General features: G+C 41.3%; 3 protein-coding genes and 1 long non-coding RNA gene across 9 annotated transcripts; 2 read left to right on the top strand and 2 right to left on the bottom strand.

The window, feature by feature from the left end:
• Window positions 1-636: 636 nt before the first annotated feature.
• Window positions 637-3556, bottom strand: LOC306839881 (uncharacterized protein; the record flags this gene model as incomplete). The annotated part of the gene is made up of 6 exons (XM_079368825.1): window positions 637-647; window positions 750-758; window positions 1359-1529; window positions 1828-1881; window positions 1974-2105; window positions 2326-3556. The coding sequence occupies 6 exons, from the start codon at window positions 3554-3556 to the stop codon at window positions 637-639; spliced, it is 1608 nt and encodes a 535-aa protein (XP_079224951.1).
• A 663-nt stretch (window positions 3557-4219) lies between these two features.
• On the bottom strand, window positions 4220-7113 carry LOC306839880 (uncharacterized protein; the record flags this gene model as incomplete). Its single annotated transcript, XM_079368824.1, has 5 exons — window positions 4220-4642; window positions 5963-6049; window positions 6220-6273; window positions 6798-6911; window positions 7018-7113. The coding sequence occupies 5 exons, from the start codon at window positions 7111-7113 to the stop codon at window positions 4532-4534; spliced, it is 462 nt and encodes a 153-aa protein (XP_079224950.1). The 3' UTR covers window positions 4220-4531.
• A 7681-nt stretch (window positions 7114-14794) lies between these two features.
• On the top strand, window positions 14795-17463 carry LOC306839449. Of its 6 annotated transcripts, none has more exons than XR_013781192.1 (7): window positions 14795-14893; window positions 15906-15951; window positions 16051-16116; window positions 16621-16692; window positions 16822-16977; window positions 17059-17145; window positions 17397-17463. It is a non-coding gene; the product is annotated as an uncharacterized lncRNA (long non-coding RNA). The 6 variants fall into 6 exon arrangements; XR_013781194.1 differs by lacking the exon at window positions 14795-14893 and adding an exon at window positions 15520-15580; XR_013781195.1 differs by lacking the exon at window positions 14795-14893 and adding an exon at window positions 15559-15580 and having other exon boundaries at window positions 15909-15951.
• A 1719-nt stretch (window positions 17464-19182) lies between these two features.
• marcksl1b (MARCKS-like 1b) lies at window positions 19183-21009 on the top strand. The gene is given in 3 exon segments (XM_079368667.1): window positions 19183-19306; window positions 20237-20435; window positions 20438-21009. Coding segments are annotated over 3 exon segments (600 nt in total). The 5' UTR covers window positions 19183-19219; the 3' UTR covers window positions 20752-21009.
• The last annotated feature ends 3165 nt before the right edge of the window (window positions 21010-24174 follow it).

The raw sequence follows: 24174 nt of genomic DNA, 5'->3' as shown, positions 1-24174 counted from the left end.
AAATATTACATACTTTTTTGAAATTTGTTTTAACAGCATTCCATAATTTAAAGACAACCCAGTTGGGCATGATTATTAATATTATCAGATATAATTATCAGTTTTTTTGTGTTTAGTATGATCATGAAATAGCTATAAAATGTTATGTTGTTGGTTAAAATATAATTTGTGATGAGTCTGAGTGTTTTCTAATGCATAGACTCAACGCATATTCAGAATTTATCCATTTAATATGATTTACACGCTTACACACACTTTGAATTTAGCCGTTTAATATGATTTATACCCTTACACCGGAAAAGGTCCCCACCCGTCAAACTGACAGCCTGCAGTACCCGTGTGTATCCACTAGGGCACACACTTTATGAAAAATTGAGCACCTGGGGACCATTTTTAAAAACAGAAGAAAGTTCACACACACACAAAACTCTGGTCAATAAACCAGTGACTGTGAGGAAGCTCACATGAAACATAATGTAACATTATATAGCTACATACAATGCCTCAAAAAAATATATATATTTTTAAACATTTCAAGGGCACAGCCTTCAGACTCTAAATTTGGCTTTAAACATAAATTAATTCTGGCCATTTTCGTTATCAAAAACAATTAACAAGCCTGCTAGATTTCTTGGCCTATGCTTTCACTGAAGGGAGGTACAGGATACAACAAATTAAAACTCTGGTAAGTAAACCAGTGACTGTGAGGAAGCTCACATGAAACAGAATGAAACATAACAGCTACATACCTTGGCAAACTGAAAATCACAAAAAGAACATGTAAACAGAGGCATGTGTTAACAGCCTCTCAGTAGTGGTCTGTACCACAGTGCAAAGAGTCTAAACATAAAGTGGGTTGAGCTGTGAGGAAAAAACCAGCATGAACCCTGAACACTGACATGATGGGGTTACCGTTTCATCTTCGCCTTCCTCTTGTTTGTGATAATTCTGTTTCTCACAAAGTCTCTTATGTTCTGAACTGAACGTGTCGTGGAAAATTCTCCTTTTACGAGGTGGAGAGTTGCTAATTCTCAAGAAGAAAATTCACGGTGGCGCTTGAATCAGATCTCTTTTAATACGTGCAGCACGGAGGAGAGGCCAGAGCATCTTCTCCCGAACCTTTACATTACAAGTCCTTTTATACAATACAGAGAGATATGGGGAGGTGACCTTACACTTAACAAATGGTGATCTTAAAGTTTAGTGTATTCTGTCTGTCTGGAGACAGTGACTCTGTGATAATCAAATAACATTTACATTCGTATGGTGCTGTCTGCGAAGGAGGAGGCCCTCCTGTGGCTCTCTGACACCTCTGTTCATTTGGTGTCTCCTGAACGTCTAGGTCATTTCCCACAAACGTTGCGACAGCACCGGCTCCTCTGCCTGCTGGCATTGGCTGCATTCAGCTTTGGAGGCAAGTTTTCCTTTGGAGATGTGAAGTGCAAAGTGTCTCATCACTGCAGCAACCTCAGCTTTTGTCCACATCTTCTTTGGTCTCGTTGCCTCAAACTCCAGATCTGCATTTCTTCCTGAAACATAACCCAGTAAATTAAGAAATGAAAGATAAAGATAGTTAGATTAAATCAAACCTTTCTTTTAAGTTTGTTAATAAATTTAAGAAAAAAGGGTTTTTGCAGGGATAGGGAAGACACATTAAAGATGTACACAAGATATCGGGAAGACACATTAAAGATGTATTAAAGATATCACTGTCACTTATCTGTAATTCTATGGCCTAATTTAATGAATTTCATTTCTCTACATTTACCTGTTCTGGAGGTCTCATTGTTTCTTATCATTTCAACAAGGCTTTGAAGACTGTCATACCTTCAGATGAAGGGGCCATCTCTCCTGCTGAGGATGTCTCTTGTGGCAGTATCTCTGAAAAAGACCAAACATGACTTGTGAAAAGAGTCTCATCAATAGACTGTTCCCCACCTCTGCTAAAAGAGAAGCCCATATGAGGGACTTACTGAGGCCCTCGGAGGTTTGGGCCTGACCCAGGTCTTCTTCATCTACAGGCTCTAGTTGTTTGGCCTCTGTGCTTCTGCCCTCTGAGTCACTGCCACTGTCTTTGGCTTCAGTATCAGTGAATGACATCTCATCTAGAGAAAATAATTCATACAACAGCTGGACATTAGTGGATTTTCATTGGAATTTATATTTCAGAGAAAAAATCTGCAACAAAAAGACATGTTCTCATTCTTCAATACTGCTAGTTTGGGTAAATCGTAGAGACAGGGTAGAAAAATCAAGGTTGAGATATCCAAAAACAGCTTGTATGTACTTGCTTGAAAGTCAAATGGTATCAATATTAATACAAACCTTCAATTTCAATGTCATCCAGGGATTTTCCCTGCAGGCCAGCGAGATTGCCTTTTTCCATGGACAACAGTAGTTTTGAGATCTTTGCTAATTGTGTGGTTGGAACTGGCAACCTGTAAAAATCCTGATGGACACGAATGTCGTGTCCGAGGAAGTCTGCAACCTGATCGAGTTCATTGTTCTTCAAATTCAGGATTTGTGACAGAGTGGCCACATGTTTTCGGAGATGGGTTGACCTGAGGAGCTCCGGGTGCTCGGCTCCACACTGACCTGCATAAAAACGCAAACAGTCTTGTCCTCTGTAGTGGCTCAGAGCTTTGGGTCTCGCAAAAAGAAAGACATTTTTCTCAAGGACACCACATTCCCTCCTCTTGCTAGTCAGCAGCGTCAGAGCATCTACCATCCATGGTGCGAGAAGAACAACAACCTTTCTTTCTCTTTTTCCAACTATTTCTACTCTGGTGAAACAGCTGCACAGCCTCTGCTCCAGCTTAGACAGTCCCATGGCCACATCTTGGTGCAGTGTTGTTCTGTCTCTCTCCTCAAAACCCCTGAGGAGCATTTTGGAGACTTCTCCAGCACGTCGCCGGTTGAACACGATGATTTGTGCCAAAGTAACCTTTGAAAGCTCAGCATAGTTCTTGCATGTGGCCTCTCCTCTCAAGCTGCCGACAGCTGCCTCTCCAGTCTTCTGCAGGTACTGGTGAAGTGTTCTAACATCCTCTGTAAAGAGCAGTGTTGTTGCTTTATTATACTTTGCACTACTCAGCGTGTTCAGAGCACTGTGGGAAACCATCTCACACCACGTGGAGGTGTAAAGCTTACTGAATGTTTCACATGACTTGATCAGTCCATCATCTTCTGCCATCAGGGCCCTACACCGGACAATGTCACAGATTTGATGTAGTGTGTGCCCCAACTTCAAAGCCAGGCTTGGAGTGTTATAGGAGAGAGTCTTCTCATCAAATCCAGCAACTTTCTTGACTGCCTGAACAACTCTCTGAAAGTAGGAAGGCTTTAATGCCTCCTCCAAGCTGTGAATCAAGAAGTCTGTGCGCAGGCATATCAGCAGTCGTCCCACCTCACGGAGCTTTTGACGCATATATTCACACTTTGTGGGGTCCTGTCCGTGCCTGTTGTAAAGTGACTGGGCAAAATGAACAATAGAGAGGTCGTTCCGCACAGCCAGGCCAACCTCGTCCATCTTCATGGTGCTCAGGATCTTCCACATTCCACTGGAAAATTGTTGACTAAATACTGTTTCTTGGGCTGCAGCCAGAGCCAGCACTCAGCGTCGACCAGTTTGTTCAAGATCCTTGTTTCCTGGCCTGCATGGACATCTTTTGACATGTCTCCACAGTTCTTTGCGGATGTAAAGCCCCTGACAGTGCAAGCAGTGCACAAAACGTCCAACCATAGCTGTAGCTTTTGGCTTCCTTTTCACTTTCAATGGTCTTGTTCCACCTTGGAGTACCGAACAGTTGTGTTTGAAGTTCCCCCTATTTCGCATTTTTTCAAATAATATCTTGCGCTCCGTTGAATCCTCAGGGAGATAGAAGGCATACGAAACTTTTGGGTGGGACATGTGTGTTTTCAGGTGACGAGTCAGTCTGCTTTGTGACCTTCCATATATAAAACAGTAGTTTCTAACAGTCAAACTGAGAGCAGTTGGGTCTTTATCTTCCTTCTTTGATGAGCCTTTGTCAGACAGTGCAGAATCTGATGTTTCAGTTGCAGTGCCATCCAAATCTCCAGAAGTTGAATCTGTTGTGTCTGAAGGATACATGTGAGCAGAAGAAAGTGGCCTACTTCTGTATGGAGCAGCTGTAACAGGAATACTTGTGTCCAAAATGTTAGATGTGGAGTTACTAGGTGAAGCAGCTTTCTCTGTTATACATGTCTTTGTTGTTTTGGTTTCTTACTCTATCTGCTCAATTTGACAACTTTAATTTAGCACAATAATTCGTTAGATAAAGTACCTTTGCATTTAAACCCGACCCACGGCAAAGGGGTAAAGGGTCCAAGGCAATGAAGACAGCTGTCCAAGGCCGACATAGTAATGCACAGCAGACGATGTTTGGGACATTGCAGAGAAAAACATCTCTTTAGACCCTGAAGGACAAAACCTTTTGTAAACCTCCTGTAGGATTTCACTTCAAATACAACAAAAATAATCCCACACAAAATCTTAATTCATGGGAGGCCTTCATTTTAAGTCAGACTTACTGAGTGCACACACTAACATGTATATATGTATACATACGTCTTCAGGATGTCCAGCCTCGGACACTGTGGGAGACATGTCAACATCAGGGGGCTGAAAGAGAGACAGTTAGCATCAGAGCCACTGTGTTACAGTACATGGGAGACATATTTGTGTTTTTGACAGATAAAAGGGGCCAACAAGCCACATGCACATCCATGGCTCAATCCCAAGTCCCTTATTTGCAGTCTCCTCGCTCCTCGGTCAAACAGGAAGTAGTTCCAGAGACGCCATGTTGAGGATCGTCCCAAAGCTCTTATGGCGAACGGAGGAGAGAGGAGCGAGGAGGCTGATCCGAGGAGTGTGTATTTGATGAGAAATAATACAGTGTGTGTGTTTGATTACACAACATATACACACTATCACACCTGACTGGGAAGGTGTTTATGCTGACCTTTGACTTAGGCTGACTTTCAAAGGACAAGAAGGCCTCGCCCCCAAAGCCACATATTTACATATACACACTATCACACCTGACTGGGAAGGTGTTTAGGCTGACCTTTGACTTAGGCTGACTTTAAAAGGACAAGAAGGCCTCGCCCCCACAGCCACATATGTGGACAGAGTAAAACACTCAGAGGATAATGTCATGTTCAAGGTCTCCATTATTGATTACTACACATTCACAATACACTAAGAGCTTTCACAGACGCACAACTTTAATAAGGAAATAGATCACATTTCTATACCTCAAAAAGATTTTTTTGAAAAAACTTTCAAGTGCACAGCCTTCAGATTTTAAATGTGGTTTAAACATGGAGGCTCTTTCCAAACACTAGCAGGCTGTCTCCTCCTGTCAGTGAAGGTGTAGGCCAAGAAGTCGAGCAAGCTTGTTCATTTCTTTGAAAAAGAAAATGGCCAGAAGTCATTTATGTTTAAATATGTTTAACAGCACCGAAATAGAAATAGAATAGAAATAATACAGTGTGTGTGTGATTAGAAGTAATACAGTGCGTGTTTGTGTGGACATAAACAGCTGTTAGGCTGATTGACAGCTGAACGTGATCAGCTGATGTCACGTCATGTGACGCTGTCGAGGAAAGGACGTCTCATGTGTCTTAAAGCTGATTTCCGCGGTCCTCTCTCCTCGGCTTCGTTTCCTCCGTCCTCTCTGGTGGGCGGGACTAAGACGCAAATGGAGGAGACAACTCGGAGGACACTCGGGGCAAATAAGGGACTTGGGATTGAGCCCAAGTCACATACTCAAATGACTGCAGACTCTCTCTGATTCAAGTGTAGCTTTTAAGTAGAGGGAAGTCTCCAGTAAACTGGTCCATACATTATAATCATTTCAGACTATATACACAAACACAGCACATGTAAACATTATGAGTCTGATAGTAAAAACAGAGCCTATTAGAAAACTTACCTTACCTTTTTAAAACTGGGTTGCTGCCCGTGTCCTGGACTCAGCTCACTGTGGCTTAGAGACACAGGTGAGTCCTCTGTCTCCAGCACACACTAAAGAACAAACAATGATACATGAGAGGAAGCACAATGACATTTCAATAGAGTTCTCACTATCACTATTAACCTCAAAAGAGGGCACAAAATCACTGAAGTGCATCCTGAATAGTTTTAACTCTTACAGACTAAGATGACTTAGAAATCATTCAAGCATGTTGACTCACCTGATCAGGATGTCCAGCCTCAGACACTCTGGGAGACGTGTCCACGTCAGCAGGCTGACTGGACAACAGGGAGCGGTTAAACAATACCAAGTAACAGTGCAGAAGTTATGACATAATTATCAAGAGGTCAAATGTTTATGTGATTCATCTGATTTCATGCTTCAGAAAAAGCACCAAATGAAACACTTGGAGAATAGTTCTGGTAGAGGACGGGTCCAGGAAATGAAAATAGTCTTGATTAGTGCTTTATTGAGAAGATAATTATAGACAAATCTAAAACCCATGATGTTCACTAACAATGAAAGAATGTAAACAACTGACAGTGGACCATATAACATTTGTGGACCAAATAAAATATGTAAAGAAGATAAAGCACACGGCTGTTTAGGCGTTTGAAAGCACACGTATGATAAGTCAAGTGTTTAATGTGAGTAAAGCACATGTAGGGTAGATATCTAACACAACCAGGTACGAGTGTTTACCTTTCATCACAGCATTGTGCCAGCTTCATTTGTCATCATTATTAAAATATAGTTATGAGCTGTTCAAGAGCACTCTGAAGCTCTACATATATTCACCTTTTTAAAGAGTTCCCCACAGTCCTCTGTGGCTGTAGACGTGCCCCCCTCAGAGGTCAGCTCAGAGGTGGATGTGTCACCACGCTGCTCAGTGGACGACTCCTCACCACACTCCTAAGTGTTGAAAAACAGCAGATTCATTGTAAAGCATTCAGCCTTATTTCCCTCCTTTGTTTCCCTCTTAACAATGATCACTTTCAGCACATGTTCATATAATCACCTGTCCTCTCCAAGGCCAGTCCGAGTCACCATAGTCATAGGTGATCTCTCCTGGCTCGATGTCTCGTCTTGCAAACAGACACAGATGGGGCTTCATTTTAGCGTTTGATGTGATCATTGTTGACCAACCTTCCAAGTGACTCATCTTCTTTTGGGCATCAACACTTCAAATACAAACGATCAATATTAAATACATGCATGTGTATATTTTCTGGATTAAGAGCCTATTAAGATCTGGACTATCAAATGCTCTGTGTTAAGTCACTGACATAAAGCATTGAGTTTTAATACATACCACCAAAATGTTCCATTATGGCGAAACTCAAACATGAAGACCTTCAGCTTGTTGTGATAAACTCGCTGTCTCCTCTCACATTCTTGTTTGCTTATTAGTTCACCACGATACTCCAACAGGAAGTCTCCTTTTTCAAATTGAGCACAAGCAAAGACGCCCCGCCCTGTTAAAACACAAACACAAGTGATGAAGTCAGGAGAACCAGGACATTTTATAAGGCCAACAGTCCTTAGTCAGACCTATCTTTCCCTTAAAAGAGCTGATGAACCTGACATCGAGGTCACCTTTGTCCTTCCCAGACGCAATACAGGTCATTGCATCTTCCTTTGGGTTTAAATGCCTCCGTCTCTGCATTCCTGTGTGTACTGTAACCCTATGTGTCCAGAGACAGAGGGAGGGTTAACAATCACCTGGTACACAAAGACATAATATTAATAACTATATTTATATAGCACCTTTAAAAGCATGCATCAATGTGAAAGCTCACTACAGTAAAAATGTGATTTCCACACAGAAACTTTACATTTTACAGTTGTCTTGCATGCATGCATTATGTGACTTAAAATTAATTTTTTGTGACTGAGCTGAATTTTGATATCACAATGTATAATATTAGTGTTTATTCCAGCGTACATCTTTACACATTTTCTGCTGATGGAAACGTTACATTGTGCCTACTCACAATAATTTAGGGACATTGTTATTTACATGAGTGCTTTTTCTATGTGGTCTGAATTCTAATTAAATAAGTAATAGTATATACTGTAACACCCCAACAATAGAGACAATAACAAAGATAGCCCTGGCACGACGTGGTGGAGCGTCATCATCCATGAACAGAAACACGGAAACACGCAGTCCTGCTTCTAGCTGATCACAGCAGGTCTACCTGTTGAGTTAAAGGGCCACGCGGAGCCGTAATCACGTGCGCGTCGGTGAGCAGCTACGCTAACCGGACATGCAGCAGCTCTGCTAATTTAAAGTTAAATCAGCAGAGTTACGGTCTAATACGATTTTGTAAATTAAGACGCCATATTAGTGATAGAAATTGCACATCGTCAGCAAACGTAACAGTTTAAATCCCCCTTTTAATTTAACATGCATTAAATATTGCGTGATTTTGAGTGAAAGTAACATTAACACGTTACCAGAGCGCTTAAAAAAATAAACTTCCACTTCACAGAAAAACTCGGGTTCATTTAAAACTTAAACCTCATGTCAGAAAATATATAAATGAGCCGTTTACCTTTACTTTCACCGGAGTCTCCCGCGACTCCGGTCTTAGACACGCCCACATTGAAATGACGTCAGCTTCTTTCCGGGTTTGTGTGTGTGTAAGTTTAGAAAAAAAAATCTAGAATTGCGGCTTGGACGCTACACACATACACAGAATTACAGGTCAGGGTATTAGACTGACAGTCCAAAAAATCATATTTATATGATGTTTAGAAATGAATAAACATCTGATTATTATCCCAGCTGTCTAGTAGGCTCATTTTGCACATGTTTTGGAGAAAAAATATTATTTTTTGACCATAAAATTTTTTAAAAACAACTCTTGAATTACACTGGCCGTGTCGGTCTATTACCCATCAACCACTTTTCCCAGGTGTTCTCAGGTGTTTTGTCAGTCGATACCATATAAACCAACACACACACACACACTGTCCTTGATGACAGAGCCTTCGCCTGGCGGAACGATGGGTGGAGGTGTCCTCCAGCTGGGTTGGATTTAACACACACACACACACGGTTGAGCTGTTAAAACTTCTCAAACTTACACATTCAAACCCGAGGCGTTCACATTCTCTTCACTGAAATTTTATATCAAGACTTCGATATATGTCCTCGATGACAGAGCCTTCGCCTGGCGTTAGTTCAGCTGTGACATGACACCCCATGAATCATTATCTGTGCGTGTGAGAGAGAGAGAGAGCAAAGCCTGTGCAAATGCAGCACTGATGTCTATTTTTTTTTTATTCCTGATGCAGCCCAGTGGTCAAGTTGTTGTGAAAAATAAAATCTATAGTGTAGTGTGCTCCTGATGCGAGTTCACAGCGCACATCCACTGAATGTAATCCACGGACGCTGTCCTAAACACAGCTACACTAAAAACAGCTACTTTATTCTCTAAATTAGAGCCCTTTAGTGGTGAGGAACATACAGAAAATTAATGTGCTTATTCTACAGCCCTTATCGGACAAGGTGGAGTGTTAATTTACAAAAAAAAAAAAAAAAAGATTTAACCTGCAATATGCTAATTAATGCGAAGCTCAAACCCCGGTGTGCAACGTCGTCTCTGGGAATTTAAGTTTCCTCACTTGTGACATCGGTGAGGAATAGTGAGCTGTCCACCACAGTCAGAGCAGGTAAGTCCAAGGGAGGCGAGGTGCGGTACAAGCGTCATGTCTCCTTTGGCGTCCGTCGTTCCACTCACTCCTCGTCAAGTCTATGCAGTCCTTGATGACAGAGCCTTCGTCTGGCGGAGCGTTGGGTGGCGGTGACCTCCAGCTGGGTTGGATTTAACACACACACACACACACACAGTTGAGCTGTTAAAACTTCTCAAACTTACACATTCAAACCTGAGACATTCACATTCTCTTCACTAAAATTTTATATCAAGACTTCGCTGTATGTCCTCGATGACAGAGCCTTCGCCTAGCGTTAGTTCAGCTGTAACGTGACACCAGGGAGTCCCCCATGAATCATTATCTGTGCGTGTGAGAGCGAGCGAGAGCGAGAGAGAGCAAAGCCTGTGCAAATGCAGCACTGATGTATATTTTATTTTATTCCTGATGCAGCCCAGTGGTCAAGTTGTTGTGAAAAATAAAATCTATAGTGTAGTATGCTCCTGATGCGAGTTCACAGCGCACATCCACTGAATGTAATCCACGCACGCCGTCCTAAACACAGCTACACTAAAAACAGCTACTTTATTCTCTAAATTAGAGCCCTTTAGTGGTGAGGAACATACAGAAAATTAATGTGCTTATTCTACAGCCCTTATCGGACAAGGTGGAGTGTTAATTTACAAAAAAAAAAAAAAAAGATTTAACCTGCAATATGCTAATTAATGCGAAGCTCAAACCCCGGTGTGCAACGTCGTCTCTGGGAATTTAAGTTTCCTCACTTGTGACATCGGTGAGGAATAGTGAGCTGTCCACCACAGTCAGAGCAGGTAAGTCCAAGGGAGGCGAGGTGCGGTACAAGCGTCATGTCTCCTTTGGCGTCCGTCGTTCCACTCACTCCTCGTCAAGTCTATGCAGTCCTTGATGACAGAGCCTTCGTCTGGCGGAGCGTTGGGTGGCGGTGACCTCCAGCTGGGTTGGATTTAACACACACACACACACACACAGTTGAGCTGTTAAAACTTCTCAAACTTACACATTCAAACCTGAGACATTCACATTCTCTTCACTAAAATTTTATATCAAGACTTCGCTGTATGTCCTCGATGACAGAGCCTTCGCCTAGCGTTAGTTCAGCTGTAACGTGACACCAGGGAGTCCCCCATGAATCATTATCTGTGCGTGTGAGAGCGAGCGAGAGCGAGAGAGAGCAAAGCCTGTGCAAATGCAGCACTGATGTATATTTTATTTTATTCCTGATGCAGCCCAGTGGTCAAGTTGTTGTGAAAAATAAAATCTATAGTGTAGTATGCTCCTGATGCGAGTTCACAGCGCACATCCACTGAATGTAATCCACGCACGCCGTCCTAAACACAGCTACACTAAAAACAGCTACTTTATTCTCTAAATTAGAGCCCTTTAGTGGTGAGGAACATACAGAAAATTAATGTGCTTATTCTACAGCAATTATCGGACGAGGTGAAGTGTTAAATTACAAAAAAAAAAAAAGATTTAACCTGCAATATGCTATTTAATCCGAAGCTCAAACCCCGGTGTGCAATGTCGTCTCTGGGAATTGAAGTTTCCTCACTTTTGACATCGGTGAGGAATAGTGAGCTGTCCACCACAGTCAGAGCAGGTAAGTCCAAGGGAGGCGAGGTGCGGTACGGGCGTCATGTCTCCTTTGGCGTCCGTCGTTCCACTCACTCCTCTTCAAGTCTATGCAGTCCTTGATGACAGAGCCTTCGTCTGGCGGAGCGTTGGGTGGCGGTGTCCTCCAGCTGGGTTGGATTTAACACACACACACACACAGTTGAGCTGTTAAAACTTCCCAAACTTACACATTCAAACCGTTCCTGTTCCTCCAATGAATGTCGTTCCTTTAAAGCTTCCATTCGGGCAACAAGTGCAGCTCTTTCTGCTGCTGCTTTTATTTGTGCAGAAGAAGTGGTACTTGACTTATTACTGGTGTAACTTTTGTTTGAATATTTACCCACATTAGACACACTATCATTTGGGCCAATATCATCATTTTCAACACCATTGTCACCATTTTCAGACACATATGTTCCACTTGTTTTCACCCACTCTTCCACATTGTCAATAAATTCATCATTGAACATCATTTTCGCCTTAAACCAAGTTTCATGTCTTTCCTTTTCCTCCAGTGGCAATAAACACAAAATAGAATCATGTACACACCGTATTTCATCACACAATTCAATAAACCCAACAATAGATTTTTGTACCTCGGATGTTTTATAATATTGCATATAACCTTGAATCGTTTTCTTTAACCCGTTTGCTTTATTAAGTTTAGACGTTCTACTATTTTGCAATCTGTCTAACCTATCAGCAAGAGCTTTAGCAGAAAGTTTGACAACCCGCTTGCTTGTTCGTGTGTCACCGCAGCTGACCGCAGGGCCCGGTTCGCCGGCACCAGGCGGCGCATTGACACCAGTCGGTGTGTCAACATTCTCCGCACATTCATCCATACTTAATAGTCCGACAGTTCGCAAAAAAGTCAATTGATACAAAGTTAAACGTTTATCATCTTCCGCGACCAATGCATTGGAATTACGCAATTATGTGTGCACACATTTATAACTCAGATGGCCATCTATATTGTTGGTAGCGCTACACATACCTATTTCCGAAGATCAAACCTCCTCCGCGTCCTCACCAACCCAGCCACGAGCAGACCTTACGCGTCCTCACCAGCACAGCCACGAGCAGACCTTACGCGTCCTCACCAGCACAGCCACGAGCAGACCTTACGCGTCCTCACCAGCACAGCCACGCGCTCCTCCGCGTCCTCACCGGCACAGCCACGAGCTCCTCCGCGTCCTCATCGGCACAGCCACGAGCAGACCTTACGCGTCCTCACCAGCACAGCCACGAGCTCCTCCGCGTCCTCATCGGCACAGCCACGAGCAGACCTTACGAGCTCCTCCGCGTCCTCACCGGCACAGCCACGAGCTCCTCCGCGTCCTCACCGGCACAGCCACGAGCTCCTCCGCGTCCTCACCGGCACAGCCACGAGCTCCTCCGCGTCCTCACCAGCACAGCCACGAGCAGACCTTACGCGTCCTCACCAGCACAGCCACGAGCTCCTCCGCGTCCTCACCGGCACAGCCACGAGCTCTCCTCACCGGCACAGCCACGAGCTCCTCCGCTTCCTCACCGGCACAGCCACGAGCTCCTCCGCGTCCTCACCGGCACAGCCACGAGCTCCTCCGCGTCCTCACCGGCACAGCCACGAGCTCCTCCGCGTCCTCACCGGCACAGCCACGAGCTCTCCTCACCGGCACAGCCACGAGCTCCTCCGCGTCCTCACCGGCACAGCAACGAGCTCTCCTCACCGGCACAGCCACGAGCTCCTCCGCGTCCTCACCAGCACAGCCACGCGCTCCTCCGCGTCCTCACCGGCACAGCCACGAGCTCCTCCGCGTCCTCACCGGCACAGCCACGAGCTCCTCCGCGTCCTCACCGGCACAGCCACGAGCTCTCCTCACCGGCACAGCCACGAGCTCCTCCGCGTCCTCACCGGCACAGCCACGAGCTCTCCTCACCGGCACAGCCACGAGCTCCTCCGCGTCCTCACCGGCACAGCCTCTCCTCTTCGGCAGGCCTCAACTCAGGCGTGCAGTTTAACAATCAGCTGATGCACCGCTCCAAACATTCAACTTTCACTTAAGCTCCCAACCTTGTCGCGTGCCCCAATAGCACGAAACGAATTGTTTTTGGCTCCAGCAATAATTGAACTTCCCAATATGTTTTTACAGTTTTTGACTTTGATTGTAGAGGCTAAGCCGACGCTTTAAGCCACTGAGGTGTTGCACCTGGGTTACTAATTGACTCGCTGAACATTGTTACCTTGTTTCATGAATTAAAGTCCACTTGATTCATTGTTGTTGATCATGCCATTGATTTATTTTCATCCATTTAGTTCTTCATTTCCTTGTTTCACAGATCAACATCACCACAGGTAACCGTGCTTTCCCTGAGCGTTAGCGGTCAAAAACTGTTTTGCCCTTCCGGGTGGAACACCTGACCAGTAACAAAGGTTCCTACCTTATATAGAAATTGTGGGACACCCGTTAATTGACGCACACACATACGCACACACACCCTGCATATTGTGTTAATAATCTGCTCCTACAGACTGTCTACACTAATATGTTTCGATATGAATAAACATTTTCTTCCTCTTCATTGACAAAAAATGACCACAGGAATCACTTAATAATTTTAACTGAAAGGGTCATTTTAATGCTATTTGCCAAAAGTTCATTTGCTGTGGTTTTCAACTTTCAAGCTGCTCTTAAGTTATATATATATGCCTAGTTATATTATGTCTGTATGGTCTTTACTGGTCTATTATGTCTTCTGCTGTAGAAGAAACTGCAATGTCTGTAACCTATGTATGCTTTCAGGGGGGCTGACTTAAACAACCAAACAAACACCCCCCCCCCCCTTTTTTGTGAGAAACTACTTGAGAAACTCAACTCAACAAATTCATTTAAAACACAATGCAATTAAACAGCTGTGTGGAATACTGAATTCTGATCACCTATGTTTGTCACTGGATTGAAATAAGATATTTATTACTCAAAGATAAATTATATTTAGATTTAAATATGACTCATCCTTTTTCAAGAAAATATTCTCTATCTTGCCCTCCAATCCCCATTGAATTTGGTACTTGCTTGTTTGATGACTTGCATCTAATATCTAATGCTATTTCTTGCACCTTTGTTTTTATTGGTTGATCATGTTTGTCAATAGGATTCTCTGTGCTGTTCAAGACCTAACACTCTATTGCCCCATGACAATGCTTCACTTATAACTACATGAAACACATACACATTTGCAGACACACAAAGACACACTTTATACAGAGCAAAATTTTTAGTGCATTAGATGATGAAAGCACCATACAAGTTCCAGTCCATTTACTATGTACAGTACCATTGTCAGTAAATATAATCCATACAAATTGTTTAAGTTATGCTTAAAGAATATAAGTCAGGCAATGAACTGCATTATAACAGGTGGATTTTACCCCGTATACCTATTTTTTAACAGTAACTGTGTCTTCACAAATAAACTGAATAAAATCTACCTAAAGTTATTGGGCGTGCATTGGAGAGTGCGCATGCGTCATCACTTCTTTGCTGAGGAACTTATTGGCGGGACCCTCCAGCCATGTTTTGGCATCGTGGTGGAAGGTAGGTATTGATAATAAAACTGTTTGTCAATCAGTAAATGAAATTGTGAACACAATTATTAGTCTGATATATCGCTAATTTAATCAGGAAGCCTGTTGTTAACAAAGATATTACAGCGACTTCCCTTAATGTTAGCACGGCTAATCGAGCACAAGCACGTTTTGTTTCAGGAGAACAACAATAGTTGAGTTGGTGGTCAGAATGTAGATTCATTAAAATTATCTACATAATGTGATATTTAATTGGGGAATAAATGTACTGCTCCTCTAGCTAACTTTCTATGGTCATAATAATGTCATATGTGGCATTGTATGTCCTTCGTCGACTACCGTTGCCCTCGTTGCTATGGTGACGCTTCTGTTTTTCCACAGTCATGACATGCAACATGGTGTAAGGGGGCATAAATACGGGATGCACGTATGTGATAGTGACCTAGCGTTAGCGTAAAGCTCCGGTGCGTTTAGACAAACCAAGAAATGCGGGACAAACTTTCAAACAGATGTTTAGAGAGTTACTTGATTCTCATAAAGTCAGCTTTGCGCGTAGCGAGCAGTGAGTGTGTAGGCGAGTGACAGAGAGAGAGAGACAGAGAGAGAGAGAGAGAGACAGACAGAGAGAGAGGGGGGGGGGGAGAGAGAGAGAGAGAGACGGTCACGCTGAACGGACAGCTGTTCGACCGGCGTACAAGTAAGATGTAAAGTAGTTATAAATATACAGTGTTGAATTCACGCTGTCAGACAATAGCACTACAGCGCCTTAAAACTCAGGTAAAGTCTGTGTGTTGCCTTCCAGCTGCTATAGGTAAATCAGACGGTTTTATTATTTTTCACAAAACTGAAGCTGAAGGACAAGTCTCCACTTTAAAGCCTTGATGTAAATACGCAGCTTGTATATCCGTGCATTTTTTTCAACATACTGCTGATCTGTTTTGGCAAACTATTTTTTGTCCTGACTAAATCTTAAAGTTTAAACACAATCAAATATTCCATGTTTCTGTCTTTTACTTATACAGTAGGCTCTATGAAAACCTTTGATGACAATTGAAATGCATTACTAAGGTATTTCAATTTTAACAAAAGATAAATAAGCTTAAGAATCAGTTTTTTTTCCATAAATAAGCACTTGTACAGTATGATGTGTGTGTTTGTCTTTCACAGCTGGATCTATATTTTAACCATTGGAGGGCTACTTGAAAAACCTACAACCTATTTAAACACATTCAGGTATGTTTTCCAGACACATACATTTAACTGACCATGACTGAACCCTGTGTGGACACATTCAACTGTGGAATATATGGGGAATACTACCTTGAGGGCCTTTCAGATAAAGGACAAGGTGCACACTGAGCTGGTCGCGGCATTGGACACAAAGCAAAAGGGTAGAGCACACGAGTAAAAAGCCGTCATATTGGTCGTACTGAGGTGACGTCAGGAAGCGCTGCGTTCAAGTTGAAAATGTTTAAATTTTTGCACAGCTCGCAAGAGCGGCAAGCGGGACCCTGACCAGCGCTTAAGTCAATGGCGAAGAGATACACTCTTATGCAGAGCAAAACAGTTTTTTATTTTTTTAACAGTAGACTGAATGGGCTTGACACCGGTGCACAGCAACCACTGTATCCTATCTGAAAGGCTCTTTGCTGTCAATGATTGCTTGTGTAAAATATGTAGCTTTACTAAATCAAAACACAAAAATAACTGGAGAAAATATGTCAAAAACCTTTTCAGACCAAGTGACCCTCAGTCCTGCTCACTGCCTTCAAAGAGAGGTGGCCTGGACTGTTAAGTGAGGAATGAAATGTAAGAAAGTTTTGTTTATTGTTTATAAATCAAATAAATTATTGCATTCATACAATTAATCTAATTAGTCTAATAAATACTAGTCAGACCCTTTGAAGTTGAGAACATTGTCCCTTAACTGATTTTTAGATCGAGGAAGAGTTCCGATGTCTAACCACTGTTCCCTGGGAATAGACATTTCTGCTGAAACTACATGAGCACACACCAAGTCTTCTGCAGCTGATGCATGCCAAACGAGGAGCAGCTGCTACAAGGATGCAGCCTCTCTTAAATACTAAAAACTAGGTAATTCTTCAGTTTTTCTTGAAAATTGCAGAACTCAGTTTGCAGACATGAGTAAAGTAACTTAACTGCATGTCATTTCAGTCCCTCAGTATTGACAGAAAGGTGGTTGTCTGTTGCCTCATCGAGTACCTTGGAGAACAAAAGAAAGAGCTGTTCCTAGACTGCCAGGTATGTTATTAATTCATTATTAACTCTGACACAATGGTTACATTTTTGACAACTGAATTTCGTCGTCTCTCAACCGAAAGGTAGAGGGTTCGATCCCCAGCTCCTGTGAGCAACATGTCCAATGTGTCCTTGGGCAAGTCAGCCCAACGCCACAGCCCGAAATGCTCTCCCTGCTACATCAGGGGTGTATGAATGGATTAGTTATTTTTGATGTTCAATTTACAGAGAAATCTCTTTTTCTTTTCTTCCAGGAGGATGAACACGAGGACCACAGATCAAACCATGAAGGTGCTTGTGATCTAGGACCCTATAGCTGAGGTGTGCCCAGGAAATGTTTCTATCAAGGGCGACAAGGTACTGAACAGGTGTGGAAATCAAACCAAGAGGCATGTATGCTGTTGGTGGGATTGATTTACGCTCTCAATCTTGAGTAACCCAAAAGACGGAAATACACATTCGAAGTATTCTGTAAACCGATGGAGCAATAAGGTTGAGCTCCTCAGAAGTATGGTTGTTGAATGAACTCATATCATTTGGGCTCAATGAGACCTTACCTGTTGCATACTGTAGGACTTTTTAGTACAAAGTGTGTTCTGTGAATTGAGATCTTTTTTTTTTGGCTCTCAGCGTTTGTCTAGATTTAAAAAAAAATCTTTTTTTTGGATGACTGTTTCTCAGGGGAAAGAGACAAAACACTTCATGTTTTGAATACTACTCGAGTAAAGTTATGATCTAACCTGATTCCATGAACAGCATCTGTTAAGTTTACACATTACATACTGTATTTCAGACACCTAGACACTGAAATACACCGTCAATATATTTTGTACACTTTTTTCTTTTTCATCCCTTTGAAATTCTTGTGTGTAGATTATTTCTGGACTTGACTTTTACTGATACATTTTTTACACTATTTTATTGTATTAATATATTTAACACCATTTAGCCAAAAGTTTAGCAAAATACAATCTGCCTCAGGTCTCAAAAATATTTTCTATTGTACAACACTTTGTTTTCCTGAATTGTAAAAGATGCTTGTCTCATACAGGTTTTGTTTGTTTACATGTTACATATTTCGGGCTCAATGCTACTTGTCCTTAATGTTTAATGATAAAACAATTAAAAAAGTACATGTCATGGTTAAAATTGTCTCTTGTGTCTGTCATTGATTTTTGGGTGAAACAAACTTTCTTTAAAAAAGTAATTAACTTGTTATTTTGGTTAATAAGTATTAAAAAATATTAAGTACATAAAATATGTGCTACAAATACACTATAATCGTGAGTAAATATGACTCACTTTTCATAGGTATCTAGTTGTTAAATGTATTTCAAAAGATTAAGTAGACTTTAACTAATTTATGTGAGTATATTATAGCTGATACATTCAGGTAATCTCTGCTCCAAAAAATTAGGTAAAATGTACACAATCAAACTGAGTGCAAATTGTTACACCAATTTTATTGAGTAGATTCTATAGGTTGCTTTTTATAGTGCAGAGGTAAAACATATAATAGAACCTATTTTAAAAATACATTGGATTCCAAAAATACACTAATAAAAACACAACATAAGTTAAAGTTTGAGTGATACAAGAGTCCACAGAAATAGCTGTAACATTTCTTACAAATGCAAATATTGTGTTATATTATTTGAGTTTAAGTGTTCTAGCTGTGCTTCCCAGACCCTTTCATAGGAGCTGACCCATGCTTACGTAGCAAAATCATATTGTGTCAATTATATACTAGTGTAGTCTATTGAACAGACAACTAAGCTATATTTATTCTTTGAAGAGGCGGGAGCAATTATGGAGAATTTGAGTGATTGATGTCAGTCATGCACAATGGAACCTGGAACCTGCTGCATTTTGGAGCCTTGCGTAGAACCACTGTTAAGCATACAGGATTGCTCTCTTTCTATAGGGGTGGTCGGTCTGAAGAAGCACTGAAGGGAAGTTGCAGTTATTTGAGGAGAAGCCTAATATTTCACCGTTTCACCACTGGATTCCTTATTCAAATTGCTGTTGGATTAATTTGAAGTTTTTGTTTTGCTTTTGACATAAGTTCGCCGAAGCAATGGGATCCCAAGCATCCAAGGCAGATGTAGCAGGAGAGGCAAACGCTTCTGCCCCTGAAGCTTCAGCTGTTAAAACCAATGGACAGGTAACTGCCATGCATTGAGTTGCGATTACTTTCTTTTAATTCAGTTAATCTACAATGTGAATAGTAGGCTAATTAAGATCATTTTCCTCACACTGAAAAAAATTACATCGCAAATATTTACCCGATGTTGAATTGATAAAACTTGAATGTGGGGACATGTTAGGTGAGTCTGCTGGGTCTTGTTGGCATCATTATCTCCTGCCGAGGCTGTTCATGAACTAACTAAAAAAATACATCTTGTACCAGGCTATTTAGGTGGAAAGGATACATTCATGATCACATCCAGCAGGTTGTGTTTGTTGGTAAACGAGACCTAATGCAAGAAACGACCGGCTGGCCGTGGCGTGGGGGTGGGGTGCATGTAGGCAGTCTCCCTATCCTCCCTTAAATAAAAGCCTCTTGGTGACCTGGTTACTTTTTCGCACATTAAGGCTACCTAAACACGTTTGACCCTTGTTGGGTGGTTATGATTTGGATTTAGCCAATTTGGTAGAATTACATAGGCTTTTGTTATCCAGAAAAAGGGAGATATAGGCTCCTCTCGCCTAAGTGGGCTATATGTGGGCTATATGATGTATCCCCCCCACTGAAGTAGACAGAAATTGAAAGGATTTTCGTTTTTCCGTCAATGAGCCTCATCCTTGTCTTTGTTTAACCACTGTCGGTCTGGTACATTAGTCTGTCTACGGGATGCTACCGCCACGTATCGTCAATTGTGGGGACTGCAAGGCATCGCCTCTGAGACAAGCGACACGGCGGTTAATTGATGAGCAGAAAAAAAGGTTAATGGATAAAATTTACATTACATTTTTTTGCATGTGCAGAGGGAAGTCTTTTTATTTGTATAGCCTACTGTTTCTGCGTGATAGGGTGAATTGTTCAGAAACAATAATAGATTACCAATTTTTTACAACCATTTTTTTTTTTTAGGAGAATGGCCATGTGAAAACCAATGGGGATGTTTCTACAAAGCGTGATGGGAATGCTGCTGGGACCAATGGCTCAGCTGAGGCAGCCCCGGAGCATGAAGCTGGTACTGGAGGTAACACTATTGAGCTTGCACCCTCTGCAGATGGAGAGACTGCCAAACCAAAAGGACAGGCTGCAGCTAAAGAGACACCTAAAAAAAAAAGTTCTCTCTGAAGAAGACCTTCAACTTCAAACTGAACTTAAAGAAGAGCAAAAAGAGTGAGGCTGTAAAAGAGGAAGCTATAGCAGCCACCACACCCACTGAGGAGAAGCCAGTGGAGAAACGTTCTGCTGCAGAGGAGAAAAAGGAGGAATTGAAGGTGGAGGCCGCTGCTGCCACAGATGCTCCAAAAGCAGAGGAGGAACCAGCTAAAGAGGGGGCCCCTAAAGAGGAGGCAAAGGAGGCAGTGGCTCCAGCCCCTGAGGCCATGCAACCAACAGAGGAGAGCCCCTCTCCCTCTGAAAAGAAAGAGTGATCGACCTTTATCTCAAAGTGTACTGGATGAACTGTTTTGCAGAGTAGAAATATTTAAGAGTATATATTTATATATATGTGTGTATATGTATACATATGTGTATGGATATATGTAAATGTAAATATGTATGCGTGTGTGAGAGACTTTAAGATGCCACTTTTCGTCATGATAACAAGACGACAGACTACATTCACTAGATCACTGCTCAACATCTTGACCTGGAATGAGTTTTAGGATATGAAATGAAAATGGATATTAATGGTTGCTCTAACCAGGGTAATAACACCATGAAGGAGAGAAGGAAGAAGATTGATGGAGAGAATGAAGATGCCTCCCTTCTTGAAGGAAAGAAGCAATTAGAAACTAGGACACCATAGCCACTTAAAATGTCTTTTAAATAGAGACTTACTAACTTTATATATTACTATATTTTAATCCAAATATTAACTATTTTGTGATGTATTACAGAGAACAATCTTAAAGTTTCAGTGAAGCTATTGTTTGTCAAGAGAAAAAAGATTTTTAATTTTTAAGTTACTATGAAAAAAGAACACAGGCTTGCTATATTCACTGTTGCAGTTTCATATGAAACTGTTTGTTTTGAGTCAGTCTGAATCTGCTTGTCTCTGTAAATATGTTGGATTGATTTCTGTTCTTTATTTTGATAATGTTGACAGATGTTTCTGGTGTTAGCGTAAAGTTGATAATGTTAAATAAATGTGGGTTCTCTGCTAGTTTCTGTCTGAATGTTTTTTTTTTAAGAATATTTGTGGTTTTCAAAATCAATACACTTCAAAGCTTTCTAAAGCCCATTGATAATATTAAAGAGCTTTAAGGAACTTTGGTGACATTATAGCCATTGGCAGAGGTCTATAAGCAAAAATAAATGGGGAAAAAAGAACTGGAGAAGATTTGCAGTACAGGGTGACACACTTAGACTGTATGTTATTAGAGCTGAGCTATGTTCATAATATTTGCAAAGAGGAAATCAAAATAGTAGTATAGATATTAACCATTATTGGACTGTCAGTTACTCTGTCATTGCCTCTAACAAAGTTAAAGATTAAACTGATTAACAGAAATATTCATCAGTTAATATAAAAACAAACCTGAACTGTTTTTTGATTAAGTTAATTAGTGACAACTACATTGAAAATGTCTCCTATAAACAGACCAAGTGCATCATTCTGTGATCACTAGGTGAGTCAAAACCACCCAGTTGGTTAAGATATAATACACAAAGGTGAACTTCATTAAAACCCTGCTCTCTGTTTGACCTTTAGCCTTGTGGCCTGAGAAACAGCAGTATTACGACCACATTCTCCTTACTCAACCTTCACATCTACAGTCTTACTTACATTTTCAGGGCCAGTGGCCTCCTGAACATGACTAATTAAACACAGCCATCTGCTATAGCAGATCAGAACTGACCTCGTTGAAATGGTAATATTATGGGTTGAGTTCAGAGCTACATTGACTCACCCCTCAGATATGTATGAATTATTTAAACCAAATGGAACCCCCCTGTACTGATTTAGCTTTCTAAATTTAGAGGCACGTTAACTTGAAACAGCAGCAACTGTTTGTTTAACCCTTTAAATAACAAGAAAAGAAATTATACTTAAATAAATTGTATAGCATTGCCTTGCTTTACTCCCACCAGGTGCTATACACTTGCAGCATGTTAGACTGTAAAATAATAATACTAGCTTTACAAAGACTAACTTTTGTTGTGTTGTTTTTTCTGTAGTTGTGTTGTTTGCACTGCATACAATGAGACTCGGTGACAGGAGAACTTGGGGGTGCAAAATAGACCATCTCATTCAACCATAACAGGGTCACCAAAGATTTGCCTTGAAGATGCCCTGAAGTGTCAGAATGAGCTCATGTTTGAGCATACACTGACACCATGTGGCCATTTTTGGAATATCACACAGCAATAGCCTATGATCCCAAATTTTCAAAGTATATTCAAATCAATCGTTCAGTCAATCAAACTTTATTTATGTAGAACCTTTCAGACTAATGGGATTGTCCTTTAAATTGTGCAAAAGGCTTTTACGCAATCCTCTGTCTTCTAAACTGTCTCTGGTCCAGACATGTAAATAGATGGCTGTAGATTGTTGTGAGTCCACTTTTTATTTATGCTTATTAGGGCATTTCTTTGATGTAATACTGTTACTGTTACTGATGTAATACTGTTCCCAGTATTACAGTTTTACTCCATAGGGGCTGCTGAGCATTTGTGGAATGGGGCTGTCCAAAGAAACCAAGAAAGCAGACTGCAATTAAGAAGACTACTGGTAATTCTTCTGCTTTTGTCCAAATCCAGACCGATTTTATTTTCCATATATTTAAACATGTTGCGATAACACTCTGGCATCACCAAATACAGTATCTTGACTTTGAGTATGATATTACTTTATTTAATACAACAGGCAGATGTAAAAAGTAATAAATATCAATATTATTTGCTTCACCAACCCAACTATTTCCACAGCCTACATGAAACTGGGGTGTTGTCAAAAAGTTCAAACCTTCTACATCACTCTTACTACTTTGTGTGATTCTACAGGATACCACAGACTATCTTCTCTGAATTATGTATATTCTTTGTAGTCACATTTAATACAGCAGTTCAAACCTAGCAAAATGTTCGAACAAGAGGTATTCCATGGTTTACAATATAGAAGAACAACATCACTTGAACTATTTACTATATGTATCACTCCTCCTAGGCAAGGAGTTCTGAGTACTTTGATTTTGCACTTACAGTATGTTTCTTTATTAGTAAATCTCATACCTCAGAATCACATAACAGATTCTAATTTAACCGGGTTACATAATGAAATTGATGTAACACGCAAATAAATGTTCATACAACGAAGATGGTAACGACACTGTGTCACCCCACAATCCTCCACATTGAGCCTCTGCTCTGGAAATAACAACCTCCTCCATCCCCCCCAGAGGCCTATACTACGAAGCGAGTTCAACATATCCAGAGTCTCTTTGGGTTGTCTGGTTTAACAAACTCTGACATACTAGATCGTGATTATCAGTCCTATGATGCCGGTTATCAACCTGATCCGTCAACCCAGGGTTGCCAAGAGCGCGTTCAAGTAAAAGGGGCAGATTTAGCGTCATTTAACCTATCACAATCATCACCGCGTCAGCAGATCGTCATATCTCCAAACATATTTACAAAAACTAAAAACTATATTAACGATATAAATACGTTAAGACAAATAGGCTCCAAAGAGACACAGCTGCAGTAACAAATGCAGGTGCAAGACAAAAAAAAGGGGGGAAAATCTGCGAGTAAAAACTGCAGCTTATATTTGTCCCATCGTTAGTTCACCTTAGAACTGACTATAATAATTCATTTCTTCTCTGAACTGAATGTGTTGCTCTGACTCTTTA

This window comes from Symphodus melops (assembly GCF_947650265.1).
Source record: "Symphodus melops genome assembly, chromosome: 18".
In the NCBI taxonomy this organism is placed as follows: Eukaryota; Metazoa; Chordata; class Actinopteri; order Labriformes; family Labridae; genus Symphodus; species Symphodus melops.
This window is presented reverse-complemented; position numbering and strand designations above follow the sequence as displayed.